Source organism: Clupea harengus, chromosome 6 (genome assembly GCF_900700415.2).
Source record: "Clupea harengus chromosome 6, Ch_v2.0.2, whole genome shotgun sequence".
Lineage (NCBI taxonomy): Eukaryota > Metazoa > Chordata > Actinopteri > Clupeiformes > Clupeidae > Clupea > Clupea harengus.
The window spans coordinates 16,125,022-16,143,877 of record NC_045157.1 but is presented as its reverse complement, the minus strand read 5'-3'; the positions used below and the strand labels follow the sequence as shown (position 1 = coordinate 16,143,877).

The following is an 18,856-nucleotide window of genomic DNA, read 5'->3' as shown; positions in this document are numbered from 1 at the left end:
TTGGTGTTGCCATATTGAGAAATGCAGACTTTCACCTTTCTCTTGAGTGGTGTGAACCGAGGTTGATGTTTTGGAATAGAGCTGGCTACACCTGCTCAGTAACTGAATTTAATTCAAAGGGGCGTGGTTCTGAAGGTACTGTTAGTTTTCTTTGCACCTCAGGGCAGATATAAACTAATTACAACTTTTAATAAGAAATGGCCAACGATCGGCCCAGAAAGCAGGGGCAGTGGCCCATTGGTTTATGTTCTGTATACTCCAACACTGTCCCCATCTGTCCCCTTGTCTTCTGTCAGATGCCGTGGCCTGATGAATGAGTCACAAAAGCGCAAGGTGGGTACGGACAATTTGCGGGCCAAAAAAACCGAAAGCGACCGTTGTCGTCATGTGCAAAAATAACCCACCCCCACCATACGGTCATACCCTTATTCTACCCTATACTGTGTGCTAGGATTTTCCTGCAATGTAAATAATTTCTACCATCGACATAGTTTTCTGTTCCATTACTCTACTTACCCTTGTAATAGTAACCATACAAGCACACTGTATCCCTATTAAGCTGTTCTGCAATACTTGAATGCTCTGTCCACCTTTTCCACTACCAATGTTGTATACGTCATGTATATACCATATTATGTTTGTATGTACATGTACTGCATGTATGCTGTGTACATTAACCCCCTGTATGTGTACATTTTACCACATGTATGCTAGCATGTTCATCATAATACATGTATGATTTCTTCTGCTATTTTCCTGATTGTTTCATCTTTCTCTCCCCTTCAGCCACAAGCCTTTCTTTTTCTATCTTTACCCAGCCGGCTTCACGCAGATAGGGCCCCATTATGTGCTGCGGCTCTGTTTAAGGTTGCTGGAGCATCAAAATCCGTGGGTTCAATTATGGTCTAAAATCCAGACAGAAAGAAATGGTAGGCCATGATGCACAACTGTGCAGGAGGATAACAGAATCAGTTCCTGGGTTAAAGGAACTCACCGGTCCTTAGCTTGGTAGCGAGTTGTATCCACAAAATGCAGTCTCATCTTCAACAGTGGAGAATTAACTATTAATTAAGACCTTGCACCAGAAGTCTTACTGGACTGAGGTGAATTGGCTATTTGCTTTTGTCTAATATTTAACTAGCTACAACTCAAATTGCATTTTTACCGCTATAACAGATAATCCTTCTGAAGTTAAATAATTGGGTAATTTGTTTGTCCCACCTTCAGCACATCATACACCTTTTATGTGCTCCATAATGGTGATTTAAGGACTTTTTATGGTTCTACGACTCCGTTTCTCCGTGGTCACGCAGTTGCTACGATGGACGCGAAAATGTCTCAGGTTTCACGAAGAACTGATTTTTAGTTGAGAACAATATTAATACAATTTATGATTGAAATTGGATGTTTTAAACACAATATAAAATATATAAATAGTAGGGCTGTCAAAGTTAACGCGTTAATCTATGAGATTATTGTGGCCGAGATTAATGTGATAAAATATTTGAACGCAGTTAATGCAACTTTGTTTACCTCCGGTGTGCGTCGACCCCTGTAACGAAACCGCCGCATGCCTGATAGGAGAGACTGAGACGGTAGTGGAAGATGGAGAGAGCTGAGGGATTGTTGGGCGGAAAGTTTCTGTTAAGAGGCAAAATGACGGAACAATCGACAAAACTAAAGTTGTATGTCGCATTTGTCAAGCTGAATATAGCTATCACCTTAATGCAAAGCACCCGACAGAAAGCAGTCCCAGGTTAGATTGTCGCCAACCCACACTCCACGACTTCTCCAGGAAAATAACTAGACCAGTCCGTGAAAAGGTTACCAACGCTTTAGCAGTTTGGGTTGCCGCTGACTGTCGGCCCATCAACATAGTTGAAGACGGTGGGCTGACTGAGGTGTTCCGAATTGCTTCAGGGGACAATTCTTACGATTTACCGTCGAGGTGCACCATTTTGTCTTGCGTACATTCCTTGTATACGTGTGTCTAAAATACACGCTGTCTGAAGTGATTACTTGTTAATTTATAAGATTTAGTCTTTAGAAGAAAAACAAACTTTTAATCTAGATTAATGAATTTCAAAATATGAGATTAATTAGGTAATTATTTTTAATCTATTGTCAGCCCTAGGATGTTGTTTTCATGATCTGATGATGATGATGATGATATATTGCAGCCACAGATTTAAATCATTATTTCAATTATTTGAATCATTATATTGACCCATTTTAACCTATTTGTTTGCATGTCTGAAGCATCACCTATTTTAATTAGGCCTAGCCCAGTGGTCTTGTTTGCATGTTTTCATCACTTGTTTTGAGTGCATGCTATCTTTTGGGTCTATTCTGGTTTTATTTCCTTGCTTGTTTGCTGTGCACAAATAGGCCTAGGCGTCGGATAGTTAAATTTGGGGTGTGCACGTCAGGCCACGGAGAGGGTTTGCAACGTCGGAGAGAGCTCTCCGTGTCTCTGAAAACGGACGACCATAAATTGTGCTTAAGACCATACTCCCACAGTCATAGCATTCAGCCCCAATGACCATTACCCGTAACTGCCAGCAGACCAGTCATGTTGTAAAACATCCTGTTTTGGGTGTTATGTGCAATGACCATTTTGATGTTCTTAAGGCTGTTTTGCCATTCAATGTGAAAATGTGTGAGTGTGAAGTAGGGGCTGTGAGCACACTGACTGTGTGGTAAGAACTTTCAGGCAACAAAGACTGCAGCTTTATTCACGGCACCGGCGAAAGTTACAAGCATCACGAGGGTCAAGTAACAAATCCAAAGCTCTGTGGGGCAGGGCCCCTTCTTATTACAAACTCATCTCTAGTCAAACATAGTCCCATTTTTTTTCAGTGAAAGACACGTGGATAACAGACATATGACCAAACTAGTTTTGGCTGGATTCTATCAAGACTTGGAAAAAGTGATGACCCGAGGGGGGTTTCACAATACACTACATGCATCCTTCTGTTCTGCTATTATTGTCATCGCATGCTCCATCCCATGGTGTCAATTATGTGTCAGCAGCCTTTCCTGCTACTGTTTAGGCCATGTATGTTACATTGTGGCTCATGTCTGCCTATGAGAAGATCCCTGTAGTCCTGATAAAATGTTAGTCATTAGAAGGAATTTGTGTATGCACCAAAATGCATATTGCAGTCATAAGACCTCAGGAACAACATATCTTTCAAACTTAGTCAGGTGTGGACAATCAAGCAAATTATGCCCATTCACCACCCAAAGGCTGTTGCACTGCCACTGCAAAGCCAGTGGGGGTGCTGAGGAGTGTAACAGGAACGCATAGATACAGTGGGGAAAATAAGTATTTGAACCCCTGCCGATTTCGCAAGTTTGGCCACTTGCAAAGAAATGTGTGATCTATAATTGTAATAGTAGGTGTATTTTAACAGTGAGAAACCGAATATCAACAGAAAAATCCAGAAAATTGCATTTTATAACATTTATGACTATTTGCATTTGATGCAGAAAATAAGTATTTGAACCCCTAGCAAAACATGACTTAGTACTTGGTGGAATAACCCTTGTTGGCAAGCACAGACGTCAGACTTTTCTTGTAGTTGGTCACCAGGTTTACACACATCTCAGGAGGGATTTTGGTCCACTCCTCTTTGCAGATCCTCTCCAAATCCTTAAGGTTGCGTTTTCAATGGGAGGGAATGAGGTTCAAGCCCAATATTCCACATTACATGGCCCCATCCATAGTCCCCTCGATGCAGTGGAGTCGTCCTGTACCCTTGGCAGAGAAACAGCCCCAAAGCATAATGTTTCCACCTCCATGCTTGACGGTGGGGATGGTGTCATATTCAGCATTCTTCCCCCTCCAAACGCGGCAAGTCGAGTTGATGCCAAAGAGCTTAATTTTGGTCTCATCTGACCACATCCTCTCCCAATCCTCCTTAGAATCATTCAAGTGTTCATTGGCAAACTTCAGACGGCCCTGTACATGTGCTTCCTTGAGCAGGGGGACCTTGCGAGTTCTGCAGTACTTCAAACCATTACGGCGTAGTGTGTTGCCAATGGTTTTCTTGGTGACTGTGGTCCCAGCTGCCTTGAGATCATTCACAAGCTCCCCCTGTGTAGTTCTGGAGTTATTCTGCACCTTTCGGATGATCACCGATACCGCACGAGGGGATATCTCGCATGGAGCCCCAGACCTAGAGCGATGGACAGTTGTTTGGTGTTGCTTCCATTTACGAATAATCGCACCAATAGTTGTCTGCTTCTCACCAAGCTGCTTGCCGATGGTTTTGTAACCCATTCCAGCATTGTGCAGGTCTACAATCTTATCTCTGACGTCCTTGGCCAACTCTTTGGTCTTGCCCATGGTGGTGAGGTTAAAGGTGTGAAGTATGATTCTTTGGACAGGTTTCATTTATACACGTCACCAGTTGAGATCAGGTGTACCTTGTTAGGCCTAATGAGGACTAATCTGTGTGCTTCTTGGGCACATAACTGGTCATTGGGAGCCAGAATTCTTGCTGTTTGCTTGGGGGTTCAAATACTTATTTTCTGCATCAAATACAAATAAAGTCATAAATATTATAAAATGCAGTTTTCTGGATTTGTTTGTTGATATTCTATTCACTGTTAAAATACACCTACCATTACAATTATAGATCACACATTTCTTTGCAAGTGGCCAAACTTGCGAAATCGGCAGGGGTTCAAATACTTATTTTCCCCACTGTATGTCAAAAGCTGAGAGAAAAATGCTGTCTTAATTGTACAGTAGTGAGATTTAGAAGAGGAGATTCAGAAGCTTTGAAAGTTGAATGGAGTCTAAATCACGGCACATGGCAGCAGGAAGATTTTGAAAAATATGCCAGACATCACCTACAGTATATGGGACACTGAGTTCACTTACAATAATACAGTGTCTTTCTACACAAATGTTTAGGTCTCTATCCATTGTTGATAGATGGAAGTTTGTGGTTATGAAAAAAAAATCATAACAATAGTGTAGCTGACCCTGATGGATCAGCTGACAAGATATGGCCGTAGGTGATGGACATTTAAATTACCAATACTTTGTGAGTTATCCAGCCAAGAGGTAGGGGAGTGCATTTTGACACTGCATCTGTTGGTCTATGCATATTCTGAGAGTGGGGGAGCTGTGCATCCAGTACCGTGTACTGTCTTCTGTGCCCATAGGAACCCAGGATCGAGTCCGATCTTAATTAAATCCTCATCCTACATCGAGTCTCTGTCCTGCTCATTTTCAGTCTCTATACACTGTCCTATATCAATAAAGACTACAAAAGCCCCCAAAACAGTGAAGATAACTTAAATATAGTTAATGAATAGTCTACCCTATATGATTTATCAAGTTGTTCAAACATTTTTTTCGGTTTACTGGTGTTATAATTCTTGAGGGGCAAGTGTGCACTAGATAATCAACATTTAATAAAGCAAAAGGCCACCTATATATTCATGGCACAGATTGACAGGATGACACACTGAGTTAAGGCCTTGTAAAGATGGCCTAAAATGTCATTCTTGCCTAAGAAATTGCCTCTATATCAGCATGCCAGTCACACTAGTATCTTTCATGTACATTTTGAACAAGGAAGTCCCAATGTGTCCATATACTGTACATATGAATGAATGAGGCTTGACTGCAATGTAAGTAGTGAGAGGCACAGAGAGCGCAAAAAACGAAATGTACTGTTTTGAAGGGCCACCAGGTGGCAGCACCTTGAGTTAGTCTTGATGGTGTTAGACATGTTTCAAGTCTGTGGCCCCTACAGTCATGTGGCAAAATTTCAGGAGGTTTGAATGAAGGCACACTGAGATATTTGAAGGAGAAATCCTGAATTTCCATTTTCTTCAAAATTACGCTCTAGCCCCCTGACATATTTTGAAGTAAATGTTGAGAAGATTGAAAAAGTTATTTTCGGGCCAAGTTGGGCCTATGTCTACCATGGAAAAAAGTTTGGATGAAAAGTTTCACTGTGGGGTCATGTAAACTGGTAAACTTCCTGAGTCTTACAGAAAGTGGCTCTTAATAGCGAAAGAGCCCCAGAGGACAGATGGAGACATTCTTATGGCACTTATGAGGAGGAGCATGCCACTGTTGTTACCCTGTGAGATTGAGACTAAAAATGAAATGACTATGACTCCAACGATTATTGAATTCTGGTGTGTATATGAATTTCCCCATCAGGCAAGTCTGCAGATGTTTTCTCTGTATTTTTATATTTAAGTCTATATTTGTTTGTCTGATGCAACACACTAACATCAGTAGGATGTAGGAACAGAACGGATAAGACATAACTATGACTGGACTGATGTAAAGAATGGGCCAATAAACATATCTTATGAAGGGGAGAAAACCACATTAAGCAATTTGAATTTCCACAAACAGACCTCTCTCTCTCTCTCTGGAAAAAGATCAACTGTTTGGTGAAGGTGCCAGTTTCCTGAGGAGGACCAGCCTGACAAAAGCGGTCTGCTACCTGGCTGCGACAGCAGGGCAGATGTGTGGCCCTTAAATCAACAGGTTGGAATCCACAGTGTGCCTCTCATACAGGTCTTTTATAATGGCTTTTGTACATATTCTTCATAGCACGTACTGGATTTCTCATATGAAACACGACTAAGGTGTGGTCCATCCTAACATGTAGGTGTACCATAACTCATCTCTGATGAATGTTATAGTTATAGCAACTGTCTGCCTGAGGAACAACATGTTTCCAGGATTAACATTACTTTAAAAAAATATTACACAATAATAATGATAATTTAAAGAGTGCCTCAAGCCTCTTACAGGCAGACATCCTTTTTGGATCCATGGAATAACTGGACAAGAGCTCCATGTCCTGAACTTGACTGAACAAAATATACATGCAAAATGAAACAACAATTTTCAAAGGTTTTACTGAGGTACAGTTCATATAAGATCAATGCAGTCACTATGCATTCCATGACTATGGCAGGCATGAGTTTGTATTCAGAACCTGAGAGAAATAAGCTTTATTGTGAGCATGGAGAAATGACAGGATTCTTTGTTTCAGTTCACTAAAACTCAACATGTTGCCTTGACGTTATTGCTCAGTGTAGAAAACACCACTGGAACATTATTGCAGCACAGAACTCCCTCCTATGCAGGATTGGACAATGAGAGCCACGGCTCAGACACATACAAACGTTTTGATGATAGACTGTAATGCCTGTATATAACAGCTATCTTTCCAAATGTTTTTTGGGGTAACTAAAATGAATCCATGGTGAATAAAAAAGATTCTTTTCATTGAATTTCTGTTATGATGCATTATGAAATCTGTGTCCATAAAGGAACAATCAGTGATAAGTCCCTTTATATACAATTTACCAATTATCAGTAGCAGTATTAAAAGTACATTATTTGACCCTATGGATCCCTTCGATTTGGATAATACCCAAACATATAAATTATTAAATTAACATATTTACTAAATAATTATAAAGGGACAAATTACATGTCTCTTGGAAAAGAGCCTGTTTCTCTTGAACCTCAATGCTGTGAAAGAAGTATCAATAAATACGTGTGAACTTAATAATATGTAAATATGTAATATGTAAATTGAGTTTTGCAAAACGAACAAATCAGAGCCCTATACATTTACATCGAAAGGAATCTGATCACCCTCTCTCCGCCCCCCTCCAGCAGACTGCACTCTCCTCAGGTTAGTGGACAAACTGTGATCCCAGTGTCAGTATGGTTATTTTTTTAAAACCATTCTCAAATTGGTTATTTTATGAACATTCTTTAAACTTTTTTGTTTGCTAAGAGAATTGCAGAAATACAGGCCACCTTCAGGTAGGCCTAATAGAATTGCAGAAGCACATGAGGCAATACTAAGATTAACCACCGGATGTCAGCAAACACCACTGACCAACAGCAGCAACTTTCCACCTATCTCACCCGTCAGGCTTCAGCCACGGAGGCCTTCAACACTGCTATCCGGGAGACTACCGTTTATGCGTAATCAAAGTAAAACCCTCGCCGATTGGCTTTAGCCTCGGCGCGGCCATCTTGTGTGTCCTCATATTGTACTCTTGCAATAACCTGTATCTGACACTTGCTTGGTTGGATCCCAGTATTTAATGACAGTGAGTGAGATTTAACAATTTATTGAACACAGTTTTTGCCGGCAAAGAAAATGTGACTCAATATTCGTCGTAATGAATCCGACAGAATGGAGTCTGAGTCGTCCAATCAGAAAGCAAATAACTGATATGCAAATTATATTTTATCATCATCACGTCAGCAGCGGTGGAACCGCTGAGGTCGCCAGCAGCGGTACAAGTACGTGAAACTTCGTTCTTATAATTTTCTCTGAAATTATCGATTTGTGTCGGAGGGTTTTACTTCACTCTGGTAAGTAGATCTTTTACATCCGTAAGTCTGAATGAAACAAATGTTGAATTTTCTTCCAGCACTGTGTGTTAAAACTCGGGTAGCTGTCATTCGGATGGAAGGACTGTGACGCTCAGCTGGCTCAGGGAATCCCTCGCTGTAAACTCAAAACTAAAAGATAAATGAATTGCTAACCGAGGTGAGAGTCACACAATAACCCATCCTTTCAGGAAATTGCTCGATAGAAAGCAGTGATACCCGTGAAGTGCTTTTCATGAGTAACGTTATATGGTTCTGAACTAACAGCGACTGTGCCTGTCAAGGCGTTAACGATGGCTGAGCTCGTTGGGTAGGGAATGGAACCTAGCATCGCTTCTCTGTGAAGGTGCCGAGAAAAGAGTGGCACGGTTATACAGTTGTTGTTGACTGTTTTTATTGCTGCTTCAAAGATGGAAACGTGGCATTTGGGAAACTAGCTTGGTCTGTAACGTGTCTCTATCCAAAGGACTACCTGCTCCTGTGTAACTCACTAACGTCACGACTCCACTCACTGACTGGAGCGTGGCAAGCCAGTTGCTGAGAGATACCAGTAGGTCTACGGGGAAACACGTGTGCGATTCTCCAGCAGGCATTCGGTAATATAACGAACCCAGCAGTCTATCTTTTTAAGCAAACTGAGATTAGTTGTTTTATCCTTACGGAAGGTTTGCTCCTTTCTGGGCGCACGCCACATCAGTTCACATCTTGAATATATCTTTACATGATGACCGATATTTCAGCTGCTAATGGCAAGGCATTGTAGACCTGTTGGTGGGAGTCGCATCAGATGGCTCAGGATGCTGTGGAGGTTAGTGGTCATTTTGGACATCTGTCGACACTCAGACGAGCTGGATTAACTGTTGTTTCAACCTGTTGTGCATTATGAGAAACGAAGTGTACATTTTAGCACTTATATCGACACGAGTTATGTTTGGCGTGGTGTAAGATAAATAGTATGTTAAATTATATTATTCGTTAGAACTTTGTCTCAAAGAACCAGTCATGGCCGGATACCGACAACAACGTGGCTTAGTCTGCACTTGAACTGGTATTTGTTAACTTAATGTAATTCACTTGGAGTCATTTACGATAAATCGGCTTGTTTGTTAATTTCAACTCGAGAAAAATGGGACCATATTAGTGAAGGGAACGCTTGGGGTGATGCATCAGGTCCTATTACCGAGGGCAAAGGAGGCCGTGTTGACCCATCCGTGCAAGCTGGTTAACCCTGTTAGCAAAATTAGCGAGTTTCAGTAGTCTTTTTCAAAGTTGCTTTGAAACAACATCTGTTGATTCATTCGCTCGGCTGGGTCGCCCTGGTATTTATTCATGCAGTTTTTCGAGATAAGCCACCCGAACACTTAAAATGTCGACGTCTTATTTATTTGTGTGGGCCGCCAGGGTTAGCAAGTGCGGGTTGGAGATACGCCACCAAGAAGCACAGTAGACACACGATAAACAAAGACGCGGCTTGCTACGGTAAGTGTGAGGGAGGAAGTAATTAAAACGAAAAGACCCAAACATACGCGTTTGGAATTTTTAACGCGGAAACTTGCAGTGAGGAGCCTTAACCTGTTGCTCTGTTGCTGTTAAGTTGTTGATTATTGATACCCAGAGGTGTACTTTATTCTTCAAGTGACAAAACGACATACGACCTATATTTCAATGGTCCTTATAGGGTATAGATGTAACTTGGCTATCTATTTGTCATCTGCGAGGTGATTAGCAAGTTATGGAACTGTTCTTTTTAAATGTACCAGTGTGCCAAGATATGCTGACTTTAATGTAATGTGTTTAATGCTCAATTTTAGTTTGGCAATAACACAGTAGGCTACATTATTTGAGATTTTTTAATTGTAGTATTATAGTGTTATTAACTTTGAGTCCCCTCCTCATCACCCTCACCATTCCTTGTCTTTTTTTTAATCTCCGTGGTATAAATTGGTTCTACTATTTTGGAAATAACATTGCATGCATAGGGGTTAAATGCTTCTAAGCAGACATATTTTAGCCTAATTTCCATTTGTAAATTAGGGATTCATCCCAGACACCAGCCTGCTTGTAAGCAGACTCTCAGCTCAAATCTCTTTTTGAGTCAGTACTTCAGCATCACTCTTGTTTGCTTCCAACTTAGTTTCACAGCAAATGTTATACATTAGGTCTTACATTGTGGTAACACACAAGGAGTTTCATATCTTAAAGCCGGGGGCACATCAGCTGAAATGACAGGAAGTTGGCATTTCAGGTATGTAGCGTGTTGAGATCCTCTAGTTCTGAGGAGGTATTCCAATGGTTCGTTTTGGGTAAGGGAGGCCCCAGACACTGGGTTTTGTTTAGAACAACTTGTGCTCTGAAACCCCTGTCCAGCGAGAAGGACTTCAGTCAGAGCCATCTATAAGCAACTGAAGAGCAAATTCACTGAGGCTATTTTGTGTATGGCTTCTGTGTGTGTGTGTGTGTGTGTGTGTGTGTGTGTGTGTGTGAGAGAGAGTATGTGTAGGAGGGAGTGGGGGAAAGAGAATTATACTTTGCCTGTCACCAGTAACTGTGGAGGACTGCCAAGTGGCTGGGATGGGAATGCTCTTATCACGACCTGCCTTCATCTGTGGGCCAGTGTTGCTAAAGAATGCCTTTGGCTGCCGGAGCCACAGGTTCAATGACAGGAACAGATCCCAGGCCAAGACCCTGGAATGAAAGCCGTCCCCTCTGTCCAAATGTGACTGAAAGGTCTATGCAGGGCTGTTGAGGACCTGTAGTCAGAATCCTTGAGAGCCTGACAATTTTCTTAATGCTGACAGTGGCAGTAGATATTTGCACATTTGAAATATTAGTGTTGACTTTAATAATTGATTTGTCTGTTGCCTTTGATTTATTTACAATTTCTATGTGGATTAATATCCAGACAGGTCAAATTTCTAGAATTTTCTCCAAATAGCAAACAGGGTTTGCAACTATTGTCGTGTGGATATATTGCTGCTGCTGTAGTAGAGTAATTATGAAAGCATTGTAATGATGAAAGCATTGTCATTTTTAATGGCCAGCCCATCTAACTTTCCATTTAGAGATGACACATCAGGTCTATGAGTCGGGAGACCCATAGAATTAAATTAGGGGAAGTAACCATTTAATAATGGTGGTTGGTACTCTGTAGGCCTGTGTTTGTGTGTGTGTGTGTGTGTGTGTGTGTGTGTTAATGTGTGAAAGACACGTGTCTGTTTGAAAGTGGTGAGTCAGCAGGTCGTGACTGGCCTCAGTTTTTCTGTCATCCTCTGTTGTCGAGTTTGTGGTCTGAACAGACAGTCTTCCTGACTAGTGGTGTTGCATCAGCTGCCTGGGTCTTCACACACAGACACCGGGTGCCAGACACAAAGATGGCATGGCTGGGCTAGGCTGGGTTGGGCTGTGTGAGAGTGAGATGAGTGCTTTGAAGTGAAGGTGGCACCTGTTTTTGGGTCTGGCTGTTGAACTTGTGAGATCCCAGTTTCCACAGGTTGGCCAGTGATGAAGCTGTCACTTGTAACCAAGGAAGGGCTTAAGTCATCCCTTTGCAGCTCATGAGTTTAAATTCATATCAGGGATGCTTGCAAAGGTTTATCTGAAAACATTGTCCTCACATTTTAACTGAACATAGGTTTTTATTTAAGAGTTGTAGGTGAATTTAGCATTTATTGCTAAACCCACAATATATACACAAGGAGCCACAAACCACTATTCATTTACTCTACCCACACAAAATAGTTGTCAGTCATGGATGCCTGTCTAGCGTTTACTGAAAAGTTAGTGTCACTCCTGTTGGAACTGTAGTCACTGATCATAGAACCCAGGAGATTCCCATTGTTTAGGTTCAGACAGTTCATCTGAAATATTCCAAAAATGATCCAATGATGTTAATTAATAGCTTTATAAACTACTTTCTTTTTTTTTATAGTAAAACAAACAAAAAACAATAAAGCCATTGGTGATAGTATTCCATGAAACTCACTCTCTGTCTTTTCTCTGTAGGACTGTTCTGTGATGGGCAAACAGTGGTTCTGCAGCCTGTGAGATCTCTTAGCGCCACGTTGAAGCTAGGAGTCCAGCATTAGGCACTGGACTGGTGGCCATGACAGATCCCATCATGGACTTCTTCGACGATCCCAACCTTTTTGTGGGCGGCTTGGAGGTGCTATCCGATGACGGGTTCAATGCTGGACCCTCTCTGGTGGATGAGCTAAACCTTGTCCCTGACTTTGAGCCTCTACAGGTGGATCCGATGGGGACTGCGAAGCACATAAACATGATGCAGACCCCCGCTCCCACCTCCTCCCAGCAAGGCCTGGCTTACGCATCACAGATGGGGCACTTTGACACCATAAAGGCCCAGAGCAACATGGGTCAGCCCTACTCCGGTGCTGAAGGCAACAGTGGCTTCATGGCTCAGCAGCCTCAGTTTCAAGGGACACCCATGGGCCAGGCACCTCAGGCCAACGGACTTTTCCCGAACAGCAGCCCCATGTGGGGGAATCACGACCAAAACAGAAACGCATACCACCCACTGTCCCAGCAGCAGCAGCAGCAACAACAACAACAACAACAGCATCAACAACAGCATCAACGCCAGCAGCAGCATCCGTGTCAACAAACGCAACAACAGCAACCCCATGGACATCATCAGCTCCTGAACCAGCATCAGCCTCCTCCTCCCCACCAGCAGGTGAACCCCCAGGCCATGCACCAGCGTGGCAAGCCCTTCCAGGAGCACCACAACTTCGCTTCCTACTACCAGGGCAACATGGCACAGAACCAGCAGCAGCAGCAGAGCCACCACGGCTCCCTGAACACGGGGGGCAGCCCCTTCCACTGCGGGGTGGTCCCCAATGCCTCGCCCCAGTCCAAGCCGTACAGGGACCCCTCCAACCCCATATCGTCTGCCCCGCAGCAGCAGCAGGGCGGATACCCAGTTCCTCAGCAGGTGCAGTCCTACCCTGGTCTGGGGACTGAGGAGGCCAACATGGCCTACTCCATGCAGTCGTCCCCCATGCCTCACGCCCTGTCCTCCTGTTCGGTCAGCACGTCTGCAGCAGCAGGCTACCCTCCCTCTCAGTACTCTTTCCCTCGACAGCCGGTTGGGATGGGCGTGAGCCAGCCTCTGTCTTCGGGAGTGGTGTCCATGACAACGACCTCCTCGGCCCGCGGAGCGTCTGCGCATCCTGTGCCTGACCTCTCGAGCAGCAGCTGTCCGTTCTCATCAGCACCCGGATTGAGTCAGCCACAACCACACCCGCAGCAGCAGCAGCAACAACAACAACAACAACATCATCACCAACAACAACAACAACAGCAACAACAACAACAGAGGCTTAAGGTTGCAGCCAACCAGTCAGGGGAGCAGTGTCCCTTCCGCTCCATGCAGCGGTCCAAGCCTGCATACAGCACATCTGACATGTACCCTGAAACTGCCACCTCCTTCTCTGCCACTGCTGAGAGCCATTTCCCCCCTCAGCAGCAGAGGAGCTGCCAGGTGAGCATGCCTCTGCCCCCTGCCAACACCACCAGCACCAGCAGCACTAACGGGGGATACCAGGCCATGGAGAAACACCTGCTGCACGAGACTCAGGGTGGCGGCTTTGAGGGGCTGGAGGCCCCTGATCTCCTGGACGAGGACTTCCTGCCCCAGCTGGAGGCTGCCCTGAGCCAGCACGAGGGCTCCAACTGCTCCTGGACTAATGGGAGCCAGGGAGAGGGAGACAAGGAGGACCAGGAGGACCAGGAAGAGGAAGCACTCTCCATTCACTATGAGATTCAGGTAGGCCACTGGTCCTGTGAAATGACATGATTTGGGTTAGTGTTATTTTTTCTTTAGTTTTTTTTTCTTTGGAATCGGATAAAGCTAAAAACTGAAGTGAACGAATAGACGTGCCTGGCTCTACATCTCCTCAGCAAAGGAGTGAACATGTCGGAACAGTCTTTTCTGGTTTAAGGTCTAAAAATACATTGTAACGGCTGCAGATTCAGCTAGAACCTGTTGTATGTTGCAAGCTGCCTTCGTGTGCCTCAAGCTTGCATGTGCACTCATTAAGCTTCAGGATTGATGTGCAGCTAATGAGCTGAGCTGAGCTGGTGTCGTTGGGTTGTTGACTCTGTGTGTCAGAACTGGAAGACTCACTTTTGTCTGGTATGCACTGGTCGCGCCCCTTGATTTGTCCTTTATCTGCAAAAATGATTGGCTTTACATGGTGGTCGCTGACTATTTGGCATGCGGCTTCGCTAATCTTTCTGGCTTAGCTCCGCGGCGCTATAGTTGCTGGTATCAGAGGTCTCTACCCTTGTAGCGAAAACTCGCCTGTGACGTCGACGGAGCGCTCCAGACACACTCGGTGGGATAGCGGCCGGCAGACAGTAGTGTTTAACCAATGTTTAACCATTCCCCCGAGCAAGGGGGAGGGAGGCACACCGCCCGAACGAGCTAACGGACGCTAACACAGGCCCTGTGCAGTGGGGAACGGAGGAGGAGGGATGGAGGGGGGATAGGCTCCATTAAATGATAATGATTCAGCCTTTCCTGGTCCTGCTCAGGCCGCAGGTACTGCCTGATTAGGAGTGGCAGCAGTGTCTGCAGGACTTAACCGTAAGCGTACTTAAGGCTATAACAAGATGTGGGTCAGGCCAGGGAGGAGAGACTGAGCTCCTTGTGACTGACTCGGCTGCGCTGTGGGGGTGGCTGCTGTCCTGTGCGTGTGTGTGTGTGTGTGTGTGTGTGTGTGTGTGTGTGTGTGTGGGTGTGTGTGGGTGTGTGTTTGTGCACACGTCAGTGTGTGTATTCGTGTTCCTGTGTGTGTGGCCAGTATGTGTATTTGTGTTCCTGTGTGTGTGTATCCTACATGGCTCTGTGTGTGTCTGTCTGTGAGTATGTACAGTGTATGTATGTGTGTGTGTGTGTGTGTGTGTGTGTAGGAGATAAAGATAGTGACAGAGTCTAAGTGAGAAGAGGAGACGTTATAATAAGGGCCAGTAGGGGTCTTCTCTGAAGTGGACTTGGGCTCGTGGCCTTCTCCAGCACTGCAGCCCCGGTGGTAAGCCTCCCACACAGCTACAGGGAAGCAGTTCAGCCCTGCAGTACCAACTGAAGCTGAAGCTCAAGCACACAACCACACACACCATACACAGACACACGCACACCACAAACACACACACACACACACACACACACACACACACACACACACACACACACACGCACACACACACACACACACACACACACACAGACACACACACTGTGGACGCCCACAGCTCTGAACCCCCCACAGACTACACAGACACCCACATTTGAGCATCCATACACACTGCAAGCCTGGCGTTGACACTGATAATCAGCAGCCCTCAGTCTAGCTGCTCAGTGGCAGCCAGCACTCCTATAACACCACTGGGCCTCACGTTTAGTGATTTGTGTGTGTTTGTCCTCTGAATCATGCCACGGCCTCCCATAGCCGTCGGTTTCTCCATAAAGAAAAAACTATAAAGGCAGATGGAGTAAACACACTCCACACACATCCTTTATGTGTTGTTCCCTAGTCCCCAATACCCACCTGTTTTTCATCTCTTTTTTGGAGAGGTAGAGTGGTGGGGGGGCGCTTTTTGGTCCCTTTCCACAGACCCTTAGTTAAAATGAAAATGTGGCACCAGTGGCTGGCTGTAAGCCGTCAGCACCCCCCATCCCCCTCCCCCTCCCCCTCTCGTCTGTGTCAGCACCCAGCGCACAGTAGCAGTGGCAGCGGCATAGATGCTGAAGGGCAGACTGCGCCATTCATGTGCACTGGGCTGTGGAAAGCCAGCAGATGCACTGTGTGCCAATCACTGTGGCTGGCAGAGGCTTTGTGTCCTCCGCCGCTCTCTGCAGCTCCAGCGCTAATGGAGGATTTACCGTCTCCAACAAAAGGGGCTGGAATCTCGGCTCCCCCCGATAAAGATTCCGCATGGCACAGCTTTATAACGGCATCAATTACTAGCATGGGCCTTTCCTTTGTGGAATGTCCCTGCAGTGTGAAGGAAAGTGGCTTTTCAAAGGGGTGATGTGCACCTGTTAGACTTGGGATTATATTAGTCATTTCTGTGTTTAATTTCACTCAGATGAGGGATCAACAGGTTTGTTAATAACATGGACTGTGACAGAATTACACACAATTTTAGGCCCATTAGTGTTTTACATCAGCACCAATTAAAGTAGCTGATCAGAGGAATGTTTTGTGTTCTCTCAGAAAGTGAAACTTTCACTAAACCTGTCACTACCATGTCCCGCCATGACATGGTGGTGTATTTGTGGAAGAATCAAAATGCTTTGAAATGTTCAATTTGGAAATGGCACTGTAATAGTTAGCCAATTAGCATTTCATGCCAGGATTGTAGTCAATTAGAAAACACAGTCAGTATTCTGTGCACACATTCCTGAGCTTTGATACTGATGAATGATTAATTTAGGGGTGCACTGATTGACTGGTAACTGCCTAATTTCAGTTGATAACCTAATCATAATAAGGTTATTATCATGTACTAGTTGGCCATGTTTTAATCTTACCCGTTAGTCTTCCATCGCTTCTTTTGCCCAGCTAAACCAAACCAAAGCAAATAAATCAATGACGGAACTATATCTTATTGTTATTACCTTATTTTCATTGATTTTTATTGAGTCACAAAATCCGACAACTTCCTTTTCCAATTCATCCAATTATGTTTCATTCTCCGTAAAGCTTCAGTCTGAGCTCCGCTCATGGCATTGATTAGAATATCAGAATTTGATTGTCAGACACATCATCTAATGTGATCAGCTAATCAAATTGTTCTATTTCTATTAGGAGGGCATAATCTATCTGAAACATCAGTGCCTCCCTGGAAAACCTATAACGCAACAGTAAATGCCAGGCACTTTAAGAAGGATAGTCTTACTCACTTCACTGGGGAAGTTATGTTCACCTAAACCTGCTAATATTGACAAATAAACGTTTTATAGGATTTATCTCATCTCATAGCTCCATTGTTTTGATTATCTAGTGTTGTTGCAGGCTTTAACGCCGTAGGTGATGCAAGAAATATGGTTTGAAAAAGACCTAGGTAGCAACAGTAAACAATGCACTTCTGTTGTCATTTTCTTCTTGGAATGCTTGAAAAGTGTGCATTTAAAAGCTAAACTTTAGTGTGTTTTTTTTTTATCTTTATTTCTTTTGCTTCACGTCTATGGTTGCTAAGCAAGACAGTTTGACAGTTGTGATTGCATCAGATTAGAATAAAGTGGTGTCAACCACGATCGTGCTGCAAAGTTGAAGTTGCAGCCTACATTATGGCAGACGCGTAGAATTTGGACATTTGTTTATGTTGGAATAAGTTGCCTACCCTACATCCAAATACTCACTACAGGATGATACCCTGGTAACAGTCAAACTGATTTGAGGACGATTTTTGTCAACCATGGTGTACATTATGTAGGCTACAGTATATTTGTGTTTGTATTCTTTCCAGACACTGGATCGGTAAGAAAAAATCCTGATTGCAAGGGATTGCAAAAATATTTTGAGATGATGCAAAAGTACTCTGAGGGAGCACAATAGCCGCTCTAAATAAAACCACCTCCCTGGAACAGAAAACCAATAGTAACATAATAATAGTTTTTGCTTTATCATTAAAACGTTATACTTACAGGGCTACTTTAAACTGCCCATTTGTAGTTGAGTGTATTAGTGATGAGTGAAGTGGGACATACGTATAGGCTGGTTGCCATATTAAGTACATTTGTATTGGCCTTCGATTTGAATGGATTCCTGTGTTATTTGTGTAGTTGTTGAAGCAATCAACTTGATCCATATTATGCATGATAACAAAAGAAATAGCCAAGCTTTTGAAGACCACTGTCTACATAGACTTCCTGTCTTTCATAGATGATAACTTTCTGAGTTAAGCAATAATTAACTAAACAAATGTCATTGACACACTTTAAAGGGGATGCATGTGAAGAGTCCAGAGTTCTTACTTCAGAATGCCCCACCAGTGCCTGAAGGCACCATTGGTTGTTGTCAGCGGCCCAAGACTGGCAGTCAATAGAGCTGCAGTTGGGGGACACCTGCCTGACTTATGCTTTCTGTGGTGATGATGGAGAGGTTAACCAACCACTCTACCCAACCCCATTCTTAACATGCAGACATCAGCATACAATGACTTGCTTAGCCAGAGACTGTTGGCTGCCGGGTGTTTTAAGATTCCCTAGATAAGAGACTCAGCTGTGTGACATGATTTGTAATACGGAGTGTAATTCCTACTGTATATGAATAAGCCTGAATAAATAAACTAGAAATATATTTCCACAAGAAAATGTGAGTGTGAACGCGCAGCAGGTAGACAACATACACTCTGCTATTAAAATATTTATCAAATCAGTGTTCAAAATGAATTGTGTGCAGTGCACATTATTGAGATGTAGGAGGA

General features: G+C 43.7%; 1 protein-coding gene across 6 annotated transcripts in view; it reads left to right on the top strand.

Moving 5' to 3' along the window:
- The first annotated feature begins 8,055 nt into the window (after positions 1-8,055).
- chd9 (chromodomain helicase DNA binding protein 9) overlaps positions 8,056-18,856 on the top strand; it is an 89,536-nt gene continuing 78,735 nt past the window's right edge. For 2 of the 6 annotated variants that reach the window (XM_031569189.1, XM_031569190.1), the window contains exons 1-2: positions 8,057-8,386; positions 12,407-14,189. In XM_031569189.1, coding sequence (XP_031425049.1) covers positions 12,507-14,189 — 1,683 coding nt within the window. In that variant the 5' untranslated portion in view covers positions 8,057-8,386; positions 12,407-12,506. Of the gene's footprint in view, positions 8,387-8,445; positions 8,565-8,604; positions 9,213-12,406; positions 14,190-18,856 lie in introns of those variants that run through there. The other 4 variants (XM_031569186.1, XM_031569188.2, XM_031569184.2 and 1 more) reach the window with 4 other exon arrangements.